General features: G+C 40.0%; 1 protein-coding gene across 8 annotated transcripts in view; it reads left to right on the top strand.

Moving 5' to 3' along the window:
• Nucleotides 1–16,839, top strand: part of CLEC16A (C-type lectin domain containing 16A) — a 116,938-nt gene that overhangs the window by 20,123 nt on the left and 79,976 nt on the right. For all 8 annotated transcript variants that reach the window (XR_012765557.1, XR_012765556.1, XM_075436109.1 and 5 more), the window contains exons 9-12: nucleotides 630–743; nucleotides 4,870–5,098; nucleotides 6,470–6,599; nucleotides 11,392–11,492. Coding sequence is in view for 6 of the 8 variants with exons in the window: in XM_075436109.1 (XP_075292224.1) it covers nucleotides 630–743; nucleotides 4,870–5,098; nucleotides 6,470–6,599; nucleotides 11,392–11,492 (574 nt within the window). In the remaining 2 variants the exon portion in view is untranslated. The remainder of the gene's footprint in view (nucleotides 1–629; nucleotides 744–4,869; nucleotides 5,099–6,469; nucleotides 6,600–11,391; nucleotides 11,493–16,839) is intronic.

Genomic DNA, 16,839 nt, shown 5'->3' with positions numbered 1-16,839 from the left:
TGGCCCTTATTCCTGTGCTATGTAGCCACTTTGTAGCTAGACCATAATTCATTGTGATTTCATAGCTAGAAAAGCTGCTTCTGATCCAGTTCAGCCTACTGCGTGACATTTACTCATGAATCACTGCAAAGTAATTGTGTGTACCACACAGAGCTTACTGGAGTCCTGCCAGCTGTTGGCATGCCAGAAGGTCAGTGGATGCTGTCTGCCGTAATCAGTTTGTGTCGTTTCTCAAAAAAGAATTTTCTTGAGCAGTTTTAGTTTGGGTTCCTTGCTAGAATATCACGCAGCTTTCATCTCAAAGCTGATCAGTAGAGAATGTGCATTTCTCATGAGGGAAGAGCATGCAGAATTATTGAAACTACGTAGCTTAAAATGTAGAGAAAGATCAAATACTTGTAGAGAGGATTATGGACTCCTGTGTTTTGAAGTAGATTTCATGAACTATTGGTGTTAGCAATTGAACTTTACTGTGTATGTAAACTTAAGATACCGGTTTAAGAAGTTTATATGTAAACTTAAGATACCAGTTTAACAAGGTCAAAATAAGTATGTTCAGTGACTGATATTGTGTAACTCTGTGTTCTGTAGTATATGCCTGATGTTTCTTTCCACCCTTCTTTTAATAGGTTTTTCTAATTATACACTACGCCCCTTTGGTGAACTCGTTGGCTGAGGTTATACTCAATGGTGACCTCTCGGTGTTTTTTTCTAAAGTTGAGCAAGATATACAGAAAAACTCAGTAAGTGGCCAACTAATCTTTAATATTTTTTTAGAGACAAAGAAAATGTTTGAAAAACAAGATCGGGTATCTGGAAACTGGTAAGCTAAGGTGATTGTGTTTAGGAGAGAAGAGCAGCGATAAGAGATTTCAGCTTTTGGTGTTAGACACAGCAGAAAAATGCTCTGTGCAACCTGCACCATTATGTTCTTGTCAAAGTTGCAATATTTTTTTGTGCACGCATATATATTTTGGGTAGTAGTATAAGAATGTGTAGGACAAATTAGAATACTTAGTTCCTTCTGTGGGGGTCAGACACTGCAAAGGCTTCCATCATTTTGATGGGACGCTTTTGTAATCAAGTCATCTGTATTCAGTTTTTGTTATCAACTCTTTGGTAATGAAACAGAAATGAGTCATCACAATTTTCCTGTTAAATTATTTCCTTACGCAAGCTGTAGTAGAAAGAAGAGATTTAGAAAAAATATCTGGCCTTATAGTAAATCCTTTAGATACAGAAGTAAATAAATAGTTTTGTCTGAATATTCCCAGTGGTTTGGCAGTAAAACTGATCATCTCCGAAAGTGTGCAACAGTGTGTGCAAGAGATTATAGACCAGGCACAAGTAGATGGGAGTGCTATCACTTTATCGTTGCCCTTGTACCTTCAGATTTAATCCTGTGTAGAAGTTGCTAGGTGCTGCTGTGGAAGTGTCATTTCTATGACTTTTTTCCCTTTTGCTGCCAGTTTCACGGTTTGTGAAGTGCTTGCTTGTTACTTCTTACAGGCCTGTTTGAGGGTGGTAATAAGAAGGGGATATGACTTGACTTTGGTTAAGAGGCTTCTGACTGTAGTTCTGTCTAAAGACTGCACATGTCCTCTAATGTCTGACTGGTCAGCAAAGTGTTACTGACTGAATGTTTAATCTATCTAGCAGTAGATTGGTTCTTGTGAATTTTCTTGCCCAGCAGTGGGTATAGCTCTGAGAGTTTGAAGAGGGAGATATGTTTCAACTCTTCCGTGATACAAGTCAGCTTTTCCAACTTTCTTCCTACTGTGCAGTGGCAGCTGTGTGGGCTGATCGTAGCCAGTAGCTTTTGCTTCCTGGTATTTTGTAATGTTGACCTTCATATTTAGAATCTAATCTTTTATAGAAAAAACTGCAGTGGAATGGTAGAGCTGACCGAGTGCTTTAAGACAAAGCAATCTCTTGTGCTAGCAAATGTCTGACCTTCTGCTAGCTGTGCACTGAATGTCGTGCATGTTACTTGTGCAGAAGTTACTAGGAAATTTGTGGCAAGAGGGTGTTGTTGCAGAAGTGAGATTTTCTTTTCCTGTCATAGTTACTGTACAGAGTTGCAAAATACCTGTAGCATATGTTTTTGTGCTTGCACTAGTGTTAGGAATATTAGGGGTTTCTTACAAACTTCTGTTCACCTCGTCTCTTATGTTTGAAATACTGTTGAAGTTGCTGCTTCTTCCTGGTCTTAAAGATGTGTCCTCATGGCGTATGGACTGCGAGTTCTGTTGTGCCTGAACAGGTAGTAAATAGGAGGGGTATTTGCATTCTAGGATAGACACTTAGCGAAGCTGCTAGAGGTGGAGCTTTGTTACAGGGAGAGCGGAGAGTTGGCACTTTTGATGGATGAGGAAGAAACTTCCATGGGAGAAAACATACTCTTCAGTGAAACCTTGGAGGGGAAAATCTGCACTGTCAGAAAACCTGCTGGTGGAGGTTGGTTGGTTGCGGAAAGAGCAGGGAGTAATCTTCAGCAGAAAGAGCTCCATGCCCTCTTCCAAACAGGGGAGCTATCAAGTGAGCTGCTCTCAGTTGATGAGTATGAACAACTAGTACATCTATTGCATGGTATTTTCTACTGATATACAACCTGATGCAGTGGGGCTAAAGTCAGCTGTAGGTATGGAGGCGTAGACAGCTGTGAAAAAGTGATGAGCAAGTTTTTTAGTTGACTTTTTGACTGACTTTAGAATGGTGTTTCTTCTTAAGTCAGACCTAAATTTATCTTTTACTGCTTCCTTTCTGTTGTAATTTCCCAAGGTAATCATTCTGATACTCTCCAAAGCTCATTGTTTTGGGGATATCTGGGTGTGTTACGGTGAGCCCCAGCTGTGTCTGAGTCCATTCTCTGTACCTAGCACTGCTCATCTGTCGTGAGATGTCTTGATATATTTAAGTTGAAGTGTAACTGTCAGTTTATAACTAACATGTACTTATTAAAACCTGAAGTAAGTAGAACCGCATGTGTATGTTGATCTTCCTAAGAAGATGAATTAAAGTGGAATGACGTGTAGAGAGTATGGACTGAGATGACCAGAAGCAGGGTCACATGTCCTCATGAGAGGAGACTAAATGAGTAAAGAATGCTTGAAAATAAAAGCTGAGAAGTATTGCAGTTGTTGTGTATAAATGCAACATATCCGGAGTTATTTAGGGCAAAAGAGCAATGGTAGCTGTCACGACAGGAACAAATGGTACTTTTTACTGGAAATTGATTTGTGGAATTTTATGGGAAATAACTTACCTGTGGAGGCCTGCTGAACATCATAGGGTAGTAATGATTGCCCAACCTCCATTGAACAATTTCTCCACTTCAAAGTATAGCAAATAAGATTCATCCGTATTTTTTCCCCGTATTTCTGTTTCTGGGTGGCATCAGGAGAAATACTAACTCTTCTCTCGTGATGAGAGTTGAATATGTATAACCAACAGAACATATTTAAGCTTGTTAGCAGTCGTCACGCTAAGGTTTACCTTACTTCCTGTGAGATGTGTTTTCCTGCATAATTCGGATGTGGGCCAGTTCTGCCTAGTTCATGTTTCTTGGTTTCTTGTTCAACCTACTTTCTCCTTCCTGTAAAAGTTGTTACTGGTACTGCCTTATTTTACCAGTGCACATTGCACAAGATTAACCCGAATGGAAAACATGATTGAAAAACCTTTTAAAAGTATAAAATAGCAGTATCTCAAACTATGTAATCAATTTAGATAATCCATGTACTACGTAAATTAAAAGTCTGACTTAAGGATATTCTGAATATATAGCCTTGTTGTGTTTAGTGGAATAGAATGACTTCTTCTCAGCATTCTTTCTTGAGACAGACCAGACCATGGTTCAGTGCTTATGAGCACATTGCTATCTGCTGGTCTTTTCTGTTATTTTGCTCATATGACTAACAGCATGTTAGGAACGCAAGGATGTTAAATACATGCATTCTTCATAAAGAAAGTAGCTACAGGATTCTAGAAAGCAATTGTAAGGAGTAAATGCAGGAAAGGAAAAACACATTATGTAACTTGCATGCTACTTTGCTTTTATTCCCTAAAGAATAGGATTTAATGTGTTCTTCCCATTTCTTATGACTTTTCTGACCAGAAGCCATCACTAAAAGATAATCTGGTTGTAACTCTGGGTGTTTTATAACCTTCCTATGTTGCAATTCGATCAGACTGAAAATATATATGAGAGGTTACTGGGGGATAGAAGTGTGGTAAATTTCGCTTTGCAGATTTTTTTGGTATTGTAAAAGATTCCTCCTACTACTATATGGCTTGTTTCAGTGCCAAGTGTAAGGTGACTTACACAAGATTTCTGTAAAACCTGTTTAAAAAGTCAGAAGATTCAGAGAAGCATTTTGGCAATTTGACTTGTGGAAGGCTTCTTCCCAGATCTTTTCCTAATCTCTTTTTTTTTTTTTATGTACAGGTGTTCCTTATTAAATGAAGGGGGGGATTTTACCAAACTTTTCCTATGAGGTTTCTTTGCATTCATCTTCAGTGCTTATTGTAGTTGAGCCACCTAAGGCAAGGAATGGAATTAGTTTTGTATTTACTCTAGTCTTTAATAAACTTCTATTGATAAAAAAGGTGGTTCGATATCTTCTTGTCTCAAGATGGCATACTTTTTAACGATAGATCTTTAGGATGTGTTACTTCGGAGATAATTGTTCTGCTGGTGATTTGATACAACTTGAGGTCTGCTTTCTTGTATTTTAAAATGGATTTGAGATTTGTAGGTGGTATGCTAATTTACATTCTAAAAACCCCCTTTTATATGAACTGAAGTTTTTTTATCAATTAGAGTTAAAAATGTCTTGCTGTAACTCAGTGTAAACTTCAAATTTATAGGCAAAGTCAAGTATCAGATGTTTCATAAAACCAACAGAAACACTGGAGAGGTCTCTTGAAATTAACAAACAGAAGGGGAAGAAGAGGCTGCAGAAAAGACCCAACTATAAAAATGTTGGTGAAGAAGATGAAGAGGAGAGAGGATCTGAAGATAACCAAGATGACCTAGATAAAACTAAAGGTACAGAAGCGAGTTCAAAGGGCATCAGGACAAGCAGTGAAAATGAAGGTGAGTATACCAGCAAATGAAAATGATGCGTATAGTTTGGATACTTTATTTACTGTGTGGACCTAGTGGTGATCTGTTACATGATTTGTTCTCTTGTTGCACTGGGTAAACGTGGGACTATTAAATTTGTTTCAGTCTTTTGCTGTATTTTTTTTTTCTCATGTTAAATCATTCTGTCAGAATTTGTACTTCTAATCTGATGAAAAACTGTGAAAGTGTTCTCATATCTTCCTGTAGTCATCAGCCCTTGTCACAAATGCGTGCCTTGCACTTGGGTGTGCAGGGGTGCTTTGTAAGTAGACTTCACAACTCTGTAACCTTTACTTCTGTGGTAAGGCAAATGGTGTAGCCACTTTACCTGCGTAAGATCCTTGGGAGTATTTCATGCATGTTTCAATGATAGAATTCAACAAGTGTGCTAAAAGTGACAGTACCTGGTAGAAGATGCTATTAAATACTTTAAAACTGAAGAAATAATCTTTAACTTTTAGTTGTTTAATTGCACGTTTTCAGGATTTTTGACCTAATGCTAACCTTAAGAAGAATTGGTTTTATAGAACGAGTGGTCTTACAGCATATTGTAACTGTTTAATTTACTAGTTGATACCTGTTAGAAGGTTGTACATCAGAAACTAGTCTTTACTTTAGACATAAATAGAGAAAAATGTGGCAGAATTGCATGCAAGTAATTGAAAACAAGACCTTTATGCTTTGGCAGCCTTCTCCAGAAGTAGTTGTGTTTTGATGTAGGTCTGTTTGAGAAGGCTTTCCTTAAATGGTGTCAAATAACTGATGATCTATTGTCTACAATGATACGAAGAAAATATGACATGACTGGTGCGTTTAGTAGTCATCTTTGTCCAAATACTTAAACAAAGGCTAGATTTGGTCCTAATACTTCTACTTAAAGCCAATAGCTATGAAGGACTCGGGACGGGGTGTCCTGTTTTCTGTGATAGTAGAGACCTGTGTACAGCCTCTACAAAACTTGATGTCCACCCATGCCCCAATCTCACCAGCATTTTCACAGACACTTGATTTCCAGAAAGAGGTTCTATGTTTTTTCTTCTTGTGGTTTGATGGGATTACCGTTGCTTACTTGTTTGCTACAATAATCGATTTTCTTTACATATATTATGTATGTGTATAACTGTCTTGTAGCAGTTAAATTGTTTGAAGAAATTTAAGCAAGGTATTTTACTGAGAAGAAAATTTGCCCGCATGTACTCATTCATTAACTTTTCTGAGGTTGTTGTTGTACCTCATATATAGTTGCATCAGTAACTTTTAATGCAAAATGGAAAATAAAAAAGAGCTTGTGATAACTTTTTGTTAAAAATACTAAATTTTGGGTTTGGGTTCTTTTTTTAGAAATAGAGATGGTAATCATGGAGAGATGTAAACTGTCAGAATTGTCTATCTCTGCTGTGACAGAACAGAACACAACAGATGAAGAAAAGAGTGCAGCTGCCTCTGGGAGTGAGATAACAAACTGGAACAGGTATAAAGGACCTGTAATATATTTTGCTGGATTGCTTCCTTACTTGCCCTCCTGTTAACTCTCCCACTTCTCAAGGGATGTCTCAGATCTGCCTCAAATTAAAATTGCAGGAGTTCTTGTGGATCGCAGATAAGGGAGGCAACAGAAAAATGGGATACGGCCTCTCTAGGGATCAGTTTCAGAAATGGTTGAGTTCTTTGTAAAGTTTGTGCTTTCGTTTATGGCAATCGTGATGCCTTAAGTTGGTGAAGTTAGATTGCAGAATTTTAACACAATAAAAACAGAGTATAAATACTTTCATTCCAGACTTTTCTAAACCTCTAAATTAAGCCAGAAGAGATTCTCTTAATGATATTTATGGTCACATCCTTCAATTTTGCATACACCTACAGGGGAAAAAAAAAAGAAAATTCCTCAGTTCAGGGCCAAATTTTGCAGAGTTTTAGTAACAGTAGTTACAAGTAATTTCTACTAACCTATGTACAGTTTCCAATGTCCATTAGTTATTTGGGGTTATTGAAATCTTCTCTTGGGAATGCAGTTTTTAAGTGTTTCTGGGAGCAGAAATTTCCCTGACTTCAAAATTTATATTTGAATATATTAAATACCCAGAAAAGACATTCTCAGTAAGATTTTTGCGTTCTGGTTATTAGAATGCTAAAGAAAAGAAACTGAACATGCCATCTCTGACACAAAAGTAATTGCAAATGTGTCACTTGGAGAAATGCACATGTTTAATACCATTTCAAATTTATTTTTAAACTTGGGAAATGCTGCCTGGTATTCCCAGAATTTCATTCTGTCTCCATTATAGCTTTGATGTAGCTTAGATTACATTCATTAAGGGAAAAAGAAAAGCATTTAATATAATTGTAAAAGTGAAATTGAACCTTGACTTGAACTGGATTTAAAATAGCTTGTTCTAGATTATTGGTATTTGACTAAAATATGTGCCAAATGGCTTTTAGAAAGAAATTGGCAATGACTGCATTGAACACTAAAGCAACTCAGATGCTCAGGTCTTGAGAAGTGCAAGATACTTAGACGTGAGATGTCGATGCGTTTGGCAAATGTCTGCAGGACTCTCTTGACCTGCAGATACGAGCCGACAGCATCCTGCATCTTTTCTAAAAATAAACAGCAGCAAAGAATGTGCAGGGCTAAAAATATTTTTAAAATAAGAATAGACCATGTGTAGGGCATTTCTCGCCTTAGTTTTCTATGTTAATTTTTTGAAATATAGGTGGATAAGCTGCTGTAGTTTAAGCTTTTGTGTTATTCTGTATACCAAATCTAATATTTGAATCAGTGGCTATATCTCTCAATAAATTTCCTCCAGTGTGTATAGCTTCGTTCCTACAGTGATTGGAATCACTGAGTCTTGCAGATAAGGTGAGCCGTGTGGGTACAGTGCCAAGTGGTAGCAGAAAATGCAGTGTCCTTTTATTCTATGCTTGAAGTGGGAGAAAATAATTGTTAATGGTTTTGATGATTGTGATTCCTAATGTGTTGCAGTCTGCAGTTGTGGACACACTCCACAAGAATAAATATTTTGAAGAATGCTTGTATGGCATTTGATCTGTTTCTTCTATCAAGTCACTAGTGCAAGGCTAATAAGGGAAGAAAATGCTTACAGAGTTAAGAAATACGTTTGAAAATACTTGCCATATAGCCTTTAAAAGTGTTTTTTAGAAAGTACGCAATAGTTGTTGAAAAATAAATGGAAAACAGCACAGTTGGCAGTATAAAAATCTGTAGCTGTAAGAGGTAAGTCAAGTTTTCAATTTCCCTTAGCTCTTTTACTGCTGTGAAGAACAAAAAAGAGAAAGTATTTTTGGTGTACCTTTATTTTGATGTGCCTCACAACTGGAAAGTTTAAGACTAAAGGCATTTTAAAAATTCCTTTTATGATATGCTATACAGCAAAGTGTTTTCCAGAATGCAAAACCTTCATGCTATGTTGTGCCTTCTGCTGCTGCTTTCTCACAGCTGCAGTGTTTCAGGGTCTGTCCTATACTTAGTCCGTATGAGGACCTGTTGATGAGTGGGATTCCTAGAAGTTATTTTGGCTTCAGATTATTTCGGTTGAGACTTTGATAATGCAGATAGATAGATGCTGTGAAGAAGCACCTGGAAAGAAAATTTTCTTTCACTGCTATAATAATATTTTTTTAAAGTTATGTAATTTCACAAATCTAAGTAGTATGTGGGAGAAAAACAATGAAAAATGCATTAGAGATTACAGAAGTCATTTAATATCATGTGATATTGGTGTTAATGGAACAGCTATGGATATTTCTGCAGCTTTGACATCCTAAAACATTGGGTTTAATAAAATTAAAATTACCTTTTCATCATAGGTCAGTTTTTAGAGTTCTTACAATCTATTGATGGTCTGGCAACAGACTTAGTGTTACCTAGCTTGTGAGTATTTTAATAGTCTTGAACCTGAGTGCCTTGATTCTCTTTCTTCTTTAGACTTTGAAGCTGAACTCTCTTCGCTGTGTGTAAAGCGCCCCATTTCAGGATGTCATCAGGCTTGTAGGGCTTGTTTAATGCTTAGGAAGGCTGAAGGCTCTCTTGGTTTATGATCAACATTGCTAATTCTTTAGGCTGTTTTTGCTTGAATAGTCATGTTCTTTTGAGACCTGCAGTAGTAGGAACATCATGTGGGAAATTTGGCTTAGGTATGTGCAGCAGTGTAGAACTTGGGCAAAGAGAGATCGTAACTCAGTGGCATTTAAGTATATCGTGGTATATTGAAGTATTTTGAAATATGCGTGGAGGTGAAGGGAAGCGTTAAATACATCGCAGTGATTTTGGCTGAGTGGCTTGGTAGGGTGCATGAAGTGTGACCATGAGGGCACCACAGGTCTGGGATAGGAGTATAGTATGTTGTGTTCTGATCTTTGGTAGCCCTTCTGACCCATAGCTAACCACAGCAAGGCGTTTGGAGAGGATGCTTCTTGTCGGCTAGGTCTGAAGATAGGAAAATATGTTTGGTTTTATGACTTTGGATGTTACTTTGATGTGTTTTATTTGGGTGTAATTTAGGCAATGTAAGGATTTTTCTTCCTTTCACTGTTAAAAGAATACTCTGAGAGGTAGGAATTACCTCTCTTCAGTGAAGGGTCTAAACTCTCTTCTTCTGGTGACTCTGACACTTCCCTGAATTTAGTCTTCTTGGCGGTTTTTTTGTCTGTGCAGGCCACCTGTGAAAATTGATTTAATTTCTGCTTGTGCTCTGAACTGATTGGATGCCAGCCAGCTTAAGAGAAGAAGCCTTGCCATCAGGCTTGTGCTAATACCAGCTGAATCTCAGCCAGATCTGATCTGTCCGAACAGCTTCTGCATTAAATTGACTTTTCTGGTCTGTTCAGGGTACAGTTGAAGGGTGAACTTGGCACTGTTTGTAGCTTCCTGTGTATGTGTCATAAATCACACATGCTTAAACCCAGGAAAACAAAGCTCATCTGCAGTCCAGAGCTTTCTTTTTTCAATTCAAATGTTCCTTCCTTGTTCATTTTTCTGTCCTGTAACTGTTTGACGGTAAAGTTTTTGACTGATTGTTTTGGAATAACCTAGCTTCCTCCAAACCTTTGGTGAAAACTGCGTTCTTGTAATAGTAAAAACTTTTCAAGTCCATTTAGTATATGAGTTTTAAGGTAGTGTAGCGTTAAAGGGGGGGGGTAAGGGGATTCTGATATTCAGCTTGCCTGCCAGAGCCCTTCCAAGGACTTTCACTGAAACAGTTTTGCAAAGTTGAAACAATAGGTAATTTATTCAAGCGACAGTTATCACAGATTCAGAATTGCCGTTGATAAATTCACTGTCTACAAAAGTTGAGCTCAAAGTAATGGTTTAGCGCTTTAGTTAACAATGTGTTCCTGGGGATACGTCTGACAAAGTCAGAGGCGCGACTCTTACCAAAAAGGCGTTCCTTCTTGGGGGGGGAAGAGAGGTTCAGGCCCGTTGACCCGTCCGTCAGGTGAAGTTCTCGCTTGGCTCCTCCTCCCAAAGAGAGTTTTCAAGTGCCAATTTTTATATGTTTGGAAATCTTTTTGCGAGGTGGGACTAAGTCAATTATTGTGTATCGATTGGTTCTTGGCATGGAATGTCGTGTCGTCAGAAGCGGGACTCAGCAGTGTGACACACCTTCGGAGCGGGCATCTTGGTATGTGCATTCGGGGGCCAGCTGTGCTTTATCCAAAGCAATCTCTGAAGCAATCTCTGGCTTCGCAGCCTTTGCGACTCCCCACAGATCACTGAGTTTACAGTGATGGGCTATCCCCCCTTACTTTTGTCTGGTAAGGTAAGCACCAGTTATTTACTTCCTTTGTTAGCTCTTCGGCTCTTGACGCCTCAGTCCGTTTGTCTTTCATCTTGCATTCGACAAGTCCAGCAAGGCCATCGATTACAGGTAGTCTCTTTTTTTAATGCAACAGTGATAGCAGCTCCTTGAAGTTACTTATGTATACACTTAAAACAAGCTGTACCACACTTCTGCATGCATACTAAATGTGCTACAAACAACCTAGCAGATGTATGAACAATCAGTTCTTGGGAAAGTACTATGTAACAAGTCCCCTTAAAACATCAGAATGTAAATACAAGGCATGGCTGTAATCTGAAGATGCTTAAACGGGTTTTTTTTTTTGTTCAATGCACGAAAATGTGCATTACTGTAAATTTGCCTCTTCCATTAGCTGCGTGTGGAACAAGATAGTTTCACTTTTTTCTGTGGATATGATCTTTTTCTTCTTAACCATTTGAAAATTACTCCTTTCCACAGGCCTTTTCTTGATATGGTCTATAATGCACTGGACTGTGCTGAAGATGATTACTATGCCCTCTTTGTTCTCTGTCTTCTGTATGCAATGTCACACAACAAAGGTAAGCAATTTTTGCATTTTCCAGAGAAAACTAAATGGGACACGTGGTTTCAGACAGGCACAGTCTGTTTGTAACTTATGTTTATGCATGCCTTAAACAGTGAGAAATTCTTTACATGAGGGAGGCAGAAACAAGTATGATGTAAGTAAACAGTTGCTAAGGATCAGCTTTTTAAGAACAGTTTAGTAGGAAGCTTTGTGAAAGATAACTTTTCTTCCATAGGTTTCTTGGAATTGGAATAGTATTACTGTGTTTCATTTTTCACCTCTTAATTTTGGTTGAAGCCCACTATATTCAATCTACATATAGATGGGTCCAGTTCTTTCCCACTTGCATGTACTGTGATTTCTTCATGTATGCCTAGTATAAAATGTTGTAAAACTTGTCCCTATATGTTAAAATTAAATCTTTGTATACTTTAAACCTCTAGATAATGCACAGGGCCTGAGAATCAGATATGATTATGGAAGTCATGTATTGCCTATTTCTAGCCAGCTTTGACAGTCCTTCAGTAATTCATGGAGTGATAGAATCGTTTAGGTTGGAGGAGACTTTCAAGATCATCAAGTCCAGCCGTGAACCGTGCACTGTCAATTCGGCCACTAAACCATGACCCCAAGCTCTGCATCTACACGTGTTTTAAATACCTCCAGGGATGGGGACTCCACCGCTTCCCTGGGCAGCCGGTTCCAGTGCTTTACAACTCTTTCAGTTAGGAAATTTTTCCTAACCTTTAATCTAAATCTCCCCTGATGCAACTTGAGGCCATTTCCTCTCATCCTATTGCTAGTTACTTGAGAGAAGAGACCAACACCTGCCTCACTACAACCTCCTTTCAAGTAGTTGTAGAGAGCAAGAAGGTCCTCCCTCAGCCTCCTCTTCTCCAGACTAAACAGCCTCAGCTCCTTCAGTTGTTCCTCATAAGACTTGTTATTTAGACCCTTCACCAGCCTCACTGCCCTTCTTTGGATGCACCCCAGAATCTCAATATCCTTCTTGTAGTGAGGGGCCCAAAACTGCACTCAGTATTCAAGGTGCAGCCTCACCAGTGATGAGTACAGGGGCACAATCTCCACCCTGCTTCTGCTGGCCACACTATTCCCGATACCAGCCAAGATGCCGTTGGCCTTCTTGGCCACCTGGGCACACTACTGGCTCCTGTTCAGCCGGCTGTCAACCAGCACCCCCAGGTCCTTTTCCGCTGGGCAGTTTTGTAGCCACTCTTCCCCAAGCCTGGAGCATTGCATGGGGTTGGTGTGACCCAAAGGCAGGACCCGGCACTTGGCCTTGTTGAACCTCATACAGTTGGCCTTGGCCCATCGCTCCAGCCTGTCCAGATCCCTCTGCAGAGCCTTCCTACCCTTGAGCAGATTGACACTCCCACCCAGCTTGGTGTCATCTGCAAACTTATGGAGGGCGCACTCGGTCCCATCATCCAGATAGTTGATAAAGATAATTAAACAGAATTGGCCCCAGTACTGAGGCCTGGGGAACACCACTCATTGCCAGCCACCAACTGGATTTAACTCCATTCACCAGCATTCTCTGGGCCCAGCCATCCAGCCAGTTTGTTACCCAGCGAGGAGTACGCCCATCCAAGCCATAAGCAGTTAGCTGCTCCAGGACAATGCTGTGGGAAACCGTGTCAAAGTCTTTGCTCAAGTCTAGGTAGTTAATATCGACAGCCTTTCCCTCATCCACTAAGTGGGTCACCTTGTCATAGAAGGAGATCAGGTTAGTCCAGCAGGACCTGCCTTGCATAAACCTGTGCTGACTCAGCCTGATCACCTGGTTGTCTTGTGTATGCCACTTGATGGCACTCAAGATGATCTGCTCCATAACGTTGCCCGGCTCCGAGGCCAGACTGACAGGCCTGTAGTTCCCGACATCCTTCTTGTAAATGGGTGTCACGTTAGCTAACTTCCAGTCAACTGGACCTCCCCAGTTAGCCAGGACTGCAGATGAATGATGCAAAGTGGCTGGACGAGCACATCTGCCAGCTCCTTCAGCACCCTTGGGCGGATCCCATCCTGTCCCATAGACTTCTGTGTGTCTGTGTGGCATAGCAGCTCATTGACCATTTCCCCTTGGATGTTGGGGGTTTCATTCTGCTCCCCATCACTTTCTTCCTGCTCAGAAGGCTGGGTGTCCGGAGAATAGCTTCTCTTACTGTTGAGGACAGGCAAAGAAGGCAGTAAGTACCTCAGCATTTGCCTCATCTTTTGTCACTATGTTTCCCCCCACATCTAACAGAGGATGGAGATTCTCCTTCGCCCTCCTTTTGTTGCAAATGTATTTATAGAAACATTTTTTATTGTCTTTTACAGCAATAGCCAGGCTAAGTTCTGGTTGGGCTTTGGCTATTTTTTTTACACTATGCAATTACTCAACAGCCTTCTCATCCATTGTGCTATAATTCATTGGAAGTTTGTTTAAGTTGTGAGTGTTCTATGCCATGTTATATCTTGCAAGTCTTCTGAGGAGCCTGGACTATTTTATAAACTAGCAAAACTATTGTAATATGTACTTCATTATAATCCAGACAGTATGATAATATGTAACCTTTTCCAATGGATGATTATGGTTAGCTTTTTTGCTGTTTATCTTTTGTGTGCATTTTAAATAGGTTGGAGCAATAATGTAAACATCTGGTACGTGTGAATAATCATGTGTTTCAGGAATTGAGAGCTGAATTTAAGTTATTTTCTGCTTGTGAGGGTAGTTTCTACAATATACTGCTACAGTAAACTGGGCAGAAGAGCATCAGGTGTGATGCCATGCTTAAAAGTAAGGATTCTGTTCCAGCTTCAAGGTGACTCTAATGGGCAAGTAGAGTGGAGATGAGTCTCGAGGGAACTAGGCTGAGCGCCTCCTGTTCTCATCCATCCTCTTGATGGCTTTCTCGTTTTCCAGGAATGAAGGAATGCTTCTCTGAGATTAAAATTTGCAGACAATTTCAGGGCTTTCACAGTCTCTTATAACAAGAGATAATAATGCAACTATGTCACCAAAGACAGCACCACAGCCTTGCCATGCTGTAGCCCTCTCTGACTTGCATCTCTGGTTTCCCACCCACCCCCCACCCACAACCAGTATACTTCTTCCAGAAAACGTCTTTCCCCAAGGGACTTTTGAGCATCCCTGTGCTAGAAAACCCTGATGTCAGAGATGGATTCTCTTCATTTAAAATTCATTACTTGAAGCTATGAATAGCCAGAATCATTAGTTGTAACTGTTTCAGCTTCAGTGAGTCCCCGGAAGCCTTTTAACATCACTGAAGGAGTAAGCCTGCACTCTAGAGTTGTATTTCTGAAGAATTCTTCTATTTAAGACCATAGTCCCTCAGCCCACTGTATTCGCTTTCAGTGTAACTGATCACTGTTCAATATCCTGTTCCCAGTAAAAGTCTGATGCCCTCTCTTGTTTCAAAGGTGATTTGCTTACATCTGTAGTATTGCTGTAAACGGTAAGGAATGCAGCAGATGCAGCCTCTTGCTGCCTAGTTTCAGCAGTCTCTGTGCTGTTTATTTTTCACCCAATATCCAGGGTTACCAAGAGAAGTACAACAGGCGGTGAAATATCTACCTTTTAAGAGATTGAAAGCATCCTGACCCTAAAAGTGAAGATACCTTTTATGCGTTTAAGGGGTCGAAATCTACACTCCATTCTTTGGTGGACACATTAGCCCTCTCTAAATGAAAAATTCTTTAGACTATAATCATTGGCTTTCCTTGTCCACAATTTACATTAGCGTGTTGTTCTTTGGAAGCTATTTTCCTTTCTCCCCCTATCCTTGACCCTAGAGCGTAGGTGCTAGACAGATAATGACATGCAGTTTTGGTCTTTACTGCCTTTCACCAGCCCACTCTTGTGCCCTGTAATAGGCTGCTTTCAGCCTTGAGGGCCACAGAGTCATTGCCTCTGTGTCTTGAGGAGGAGGCAATTTATAAGCTGCTGATTAGTGCCCCTCTTCGATGCAAGTGCGGAATGTTCCTCACAAGCTCAGGAGCTGTACAGCTGCTCCTTCCTACACCAAGTTCAGTGTCGGTCATGGAATGTACCTCAGAATTGAGCTGGAGCCAGTGTTTGTCTGAATTCAGTATACTGCAAGCGATCTGTCTGCTTAAAGACTTTCTCAAGGTATGGTTTGATGATCCTTTCCTTTTACAAAAGGGCATGAAGGTCTCTCTCCAAGCATGGATATGACACGTTGTTTCCTCAGTTTCAGGCAGTAATAAATCTCTAGGGGTTGTGTGTTTGGGACCTGATCATCTGTTTGCTGTCTATCTGGCGGAGATGGTAAATGCTCTAGTGAGCACTTGAATCAGTTCAAACAAACAGGTCATGAAATGAAAATTTAGGGTAATCTCTTGTGACTGAATGCAACACAAGCTTGTCCCCTCTACCCCACAGGAAAATGAGTTGCAGTTTTCTATTTAAGTATATTGGCTGTTTCAGATGTGTTCTGATTCTCTAGCCGGTCAGTCTGAATTTCACCTTTCTGCCCCATCTTACTCATTCTGGCACTGTGGAGAAGGCTACAACAGAACACATTCAGAAGAACCTGACTTGCCCTAGCTTAAACAACAACTTTGGTTTCAGGCCTTGCTGCTAAGGGAGCAGCCTTCTGAGTCTCTGTCACTGAAAGTAGGCACGCTATTGAGGCTTTTGATCGTGACGCCTTCCGTTTGGATGCTGAGTCCACATTTTGCACCATGAACAAGTTTAAAGAAAATATGCTTGTTTTTCACCAGCAAGAAATATCTGTGTGAACAGGAAGAAAGAATCCCAAGAGGTGCATGTATGCAGCTAAATAGATTTGTTGCAAATTGTGTCTGAGATCTCCTTAATCCCAGAAGAAGCCCTTCATACACGTTGCTAGAGCATGCACTGTATCTCAGGAATGTGGAACTTGGCAGGCAGATGACCAAAGGAGAGATGCTGCATATGAATTCTTTTGCCATGATTTCAGTTTGGCCAATTTGTTGAACAGCTACCTGGTCCTGCCTCATTGCTCCTCCCTGTTTGCTTAGTCTCCTTAATGGCTGTCTGCTGGTTAATGACCATGTCTTTCTGTAAGAGCTTAATCTGCATATAGATATTCTCTAAAAAAAGTTACTCATAAGCAGCTTTGCTTTCCAGAAGGAAAACTGTAGCTCTTTACTAAACTGTCAGGTTGTTGTGAACACTAATACTCTGATGGCCCTGCTACGCTTCCTTCATGCTTCCTTCCGCTCTCCCCCCCCCCCTTTCTTCAGTCTCACCATGGCAGAGAACATTTGTATCACTGTCATTAATCTTCAAACAGACCTTTATTAATTGTTCCAAATGCATATGCTTAGTGAAG

This window comes from Opisthocomus hoazin, chromosome 15 (assembly GCF_030867145.1).
Source record: "Opisthocomus hoazin isolate bOpiHoa1 chromosome 15, bOpiHoa1.hap1, whole genome shotgun sequence".
NCBI lineage: Eukaryota > Metazoa > Chordata > Aves > Opisthocomiformes > Opisthocomidae > Opisthocomus > Opisthocomus hoazin.
Note: the sequence above shows the minus strand (reverse complement) of the source record. Positions and strands in the feature narration are given on the sequence as shown.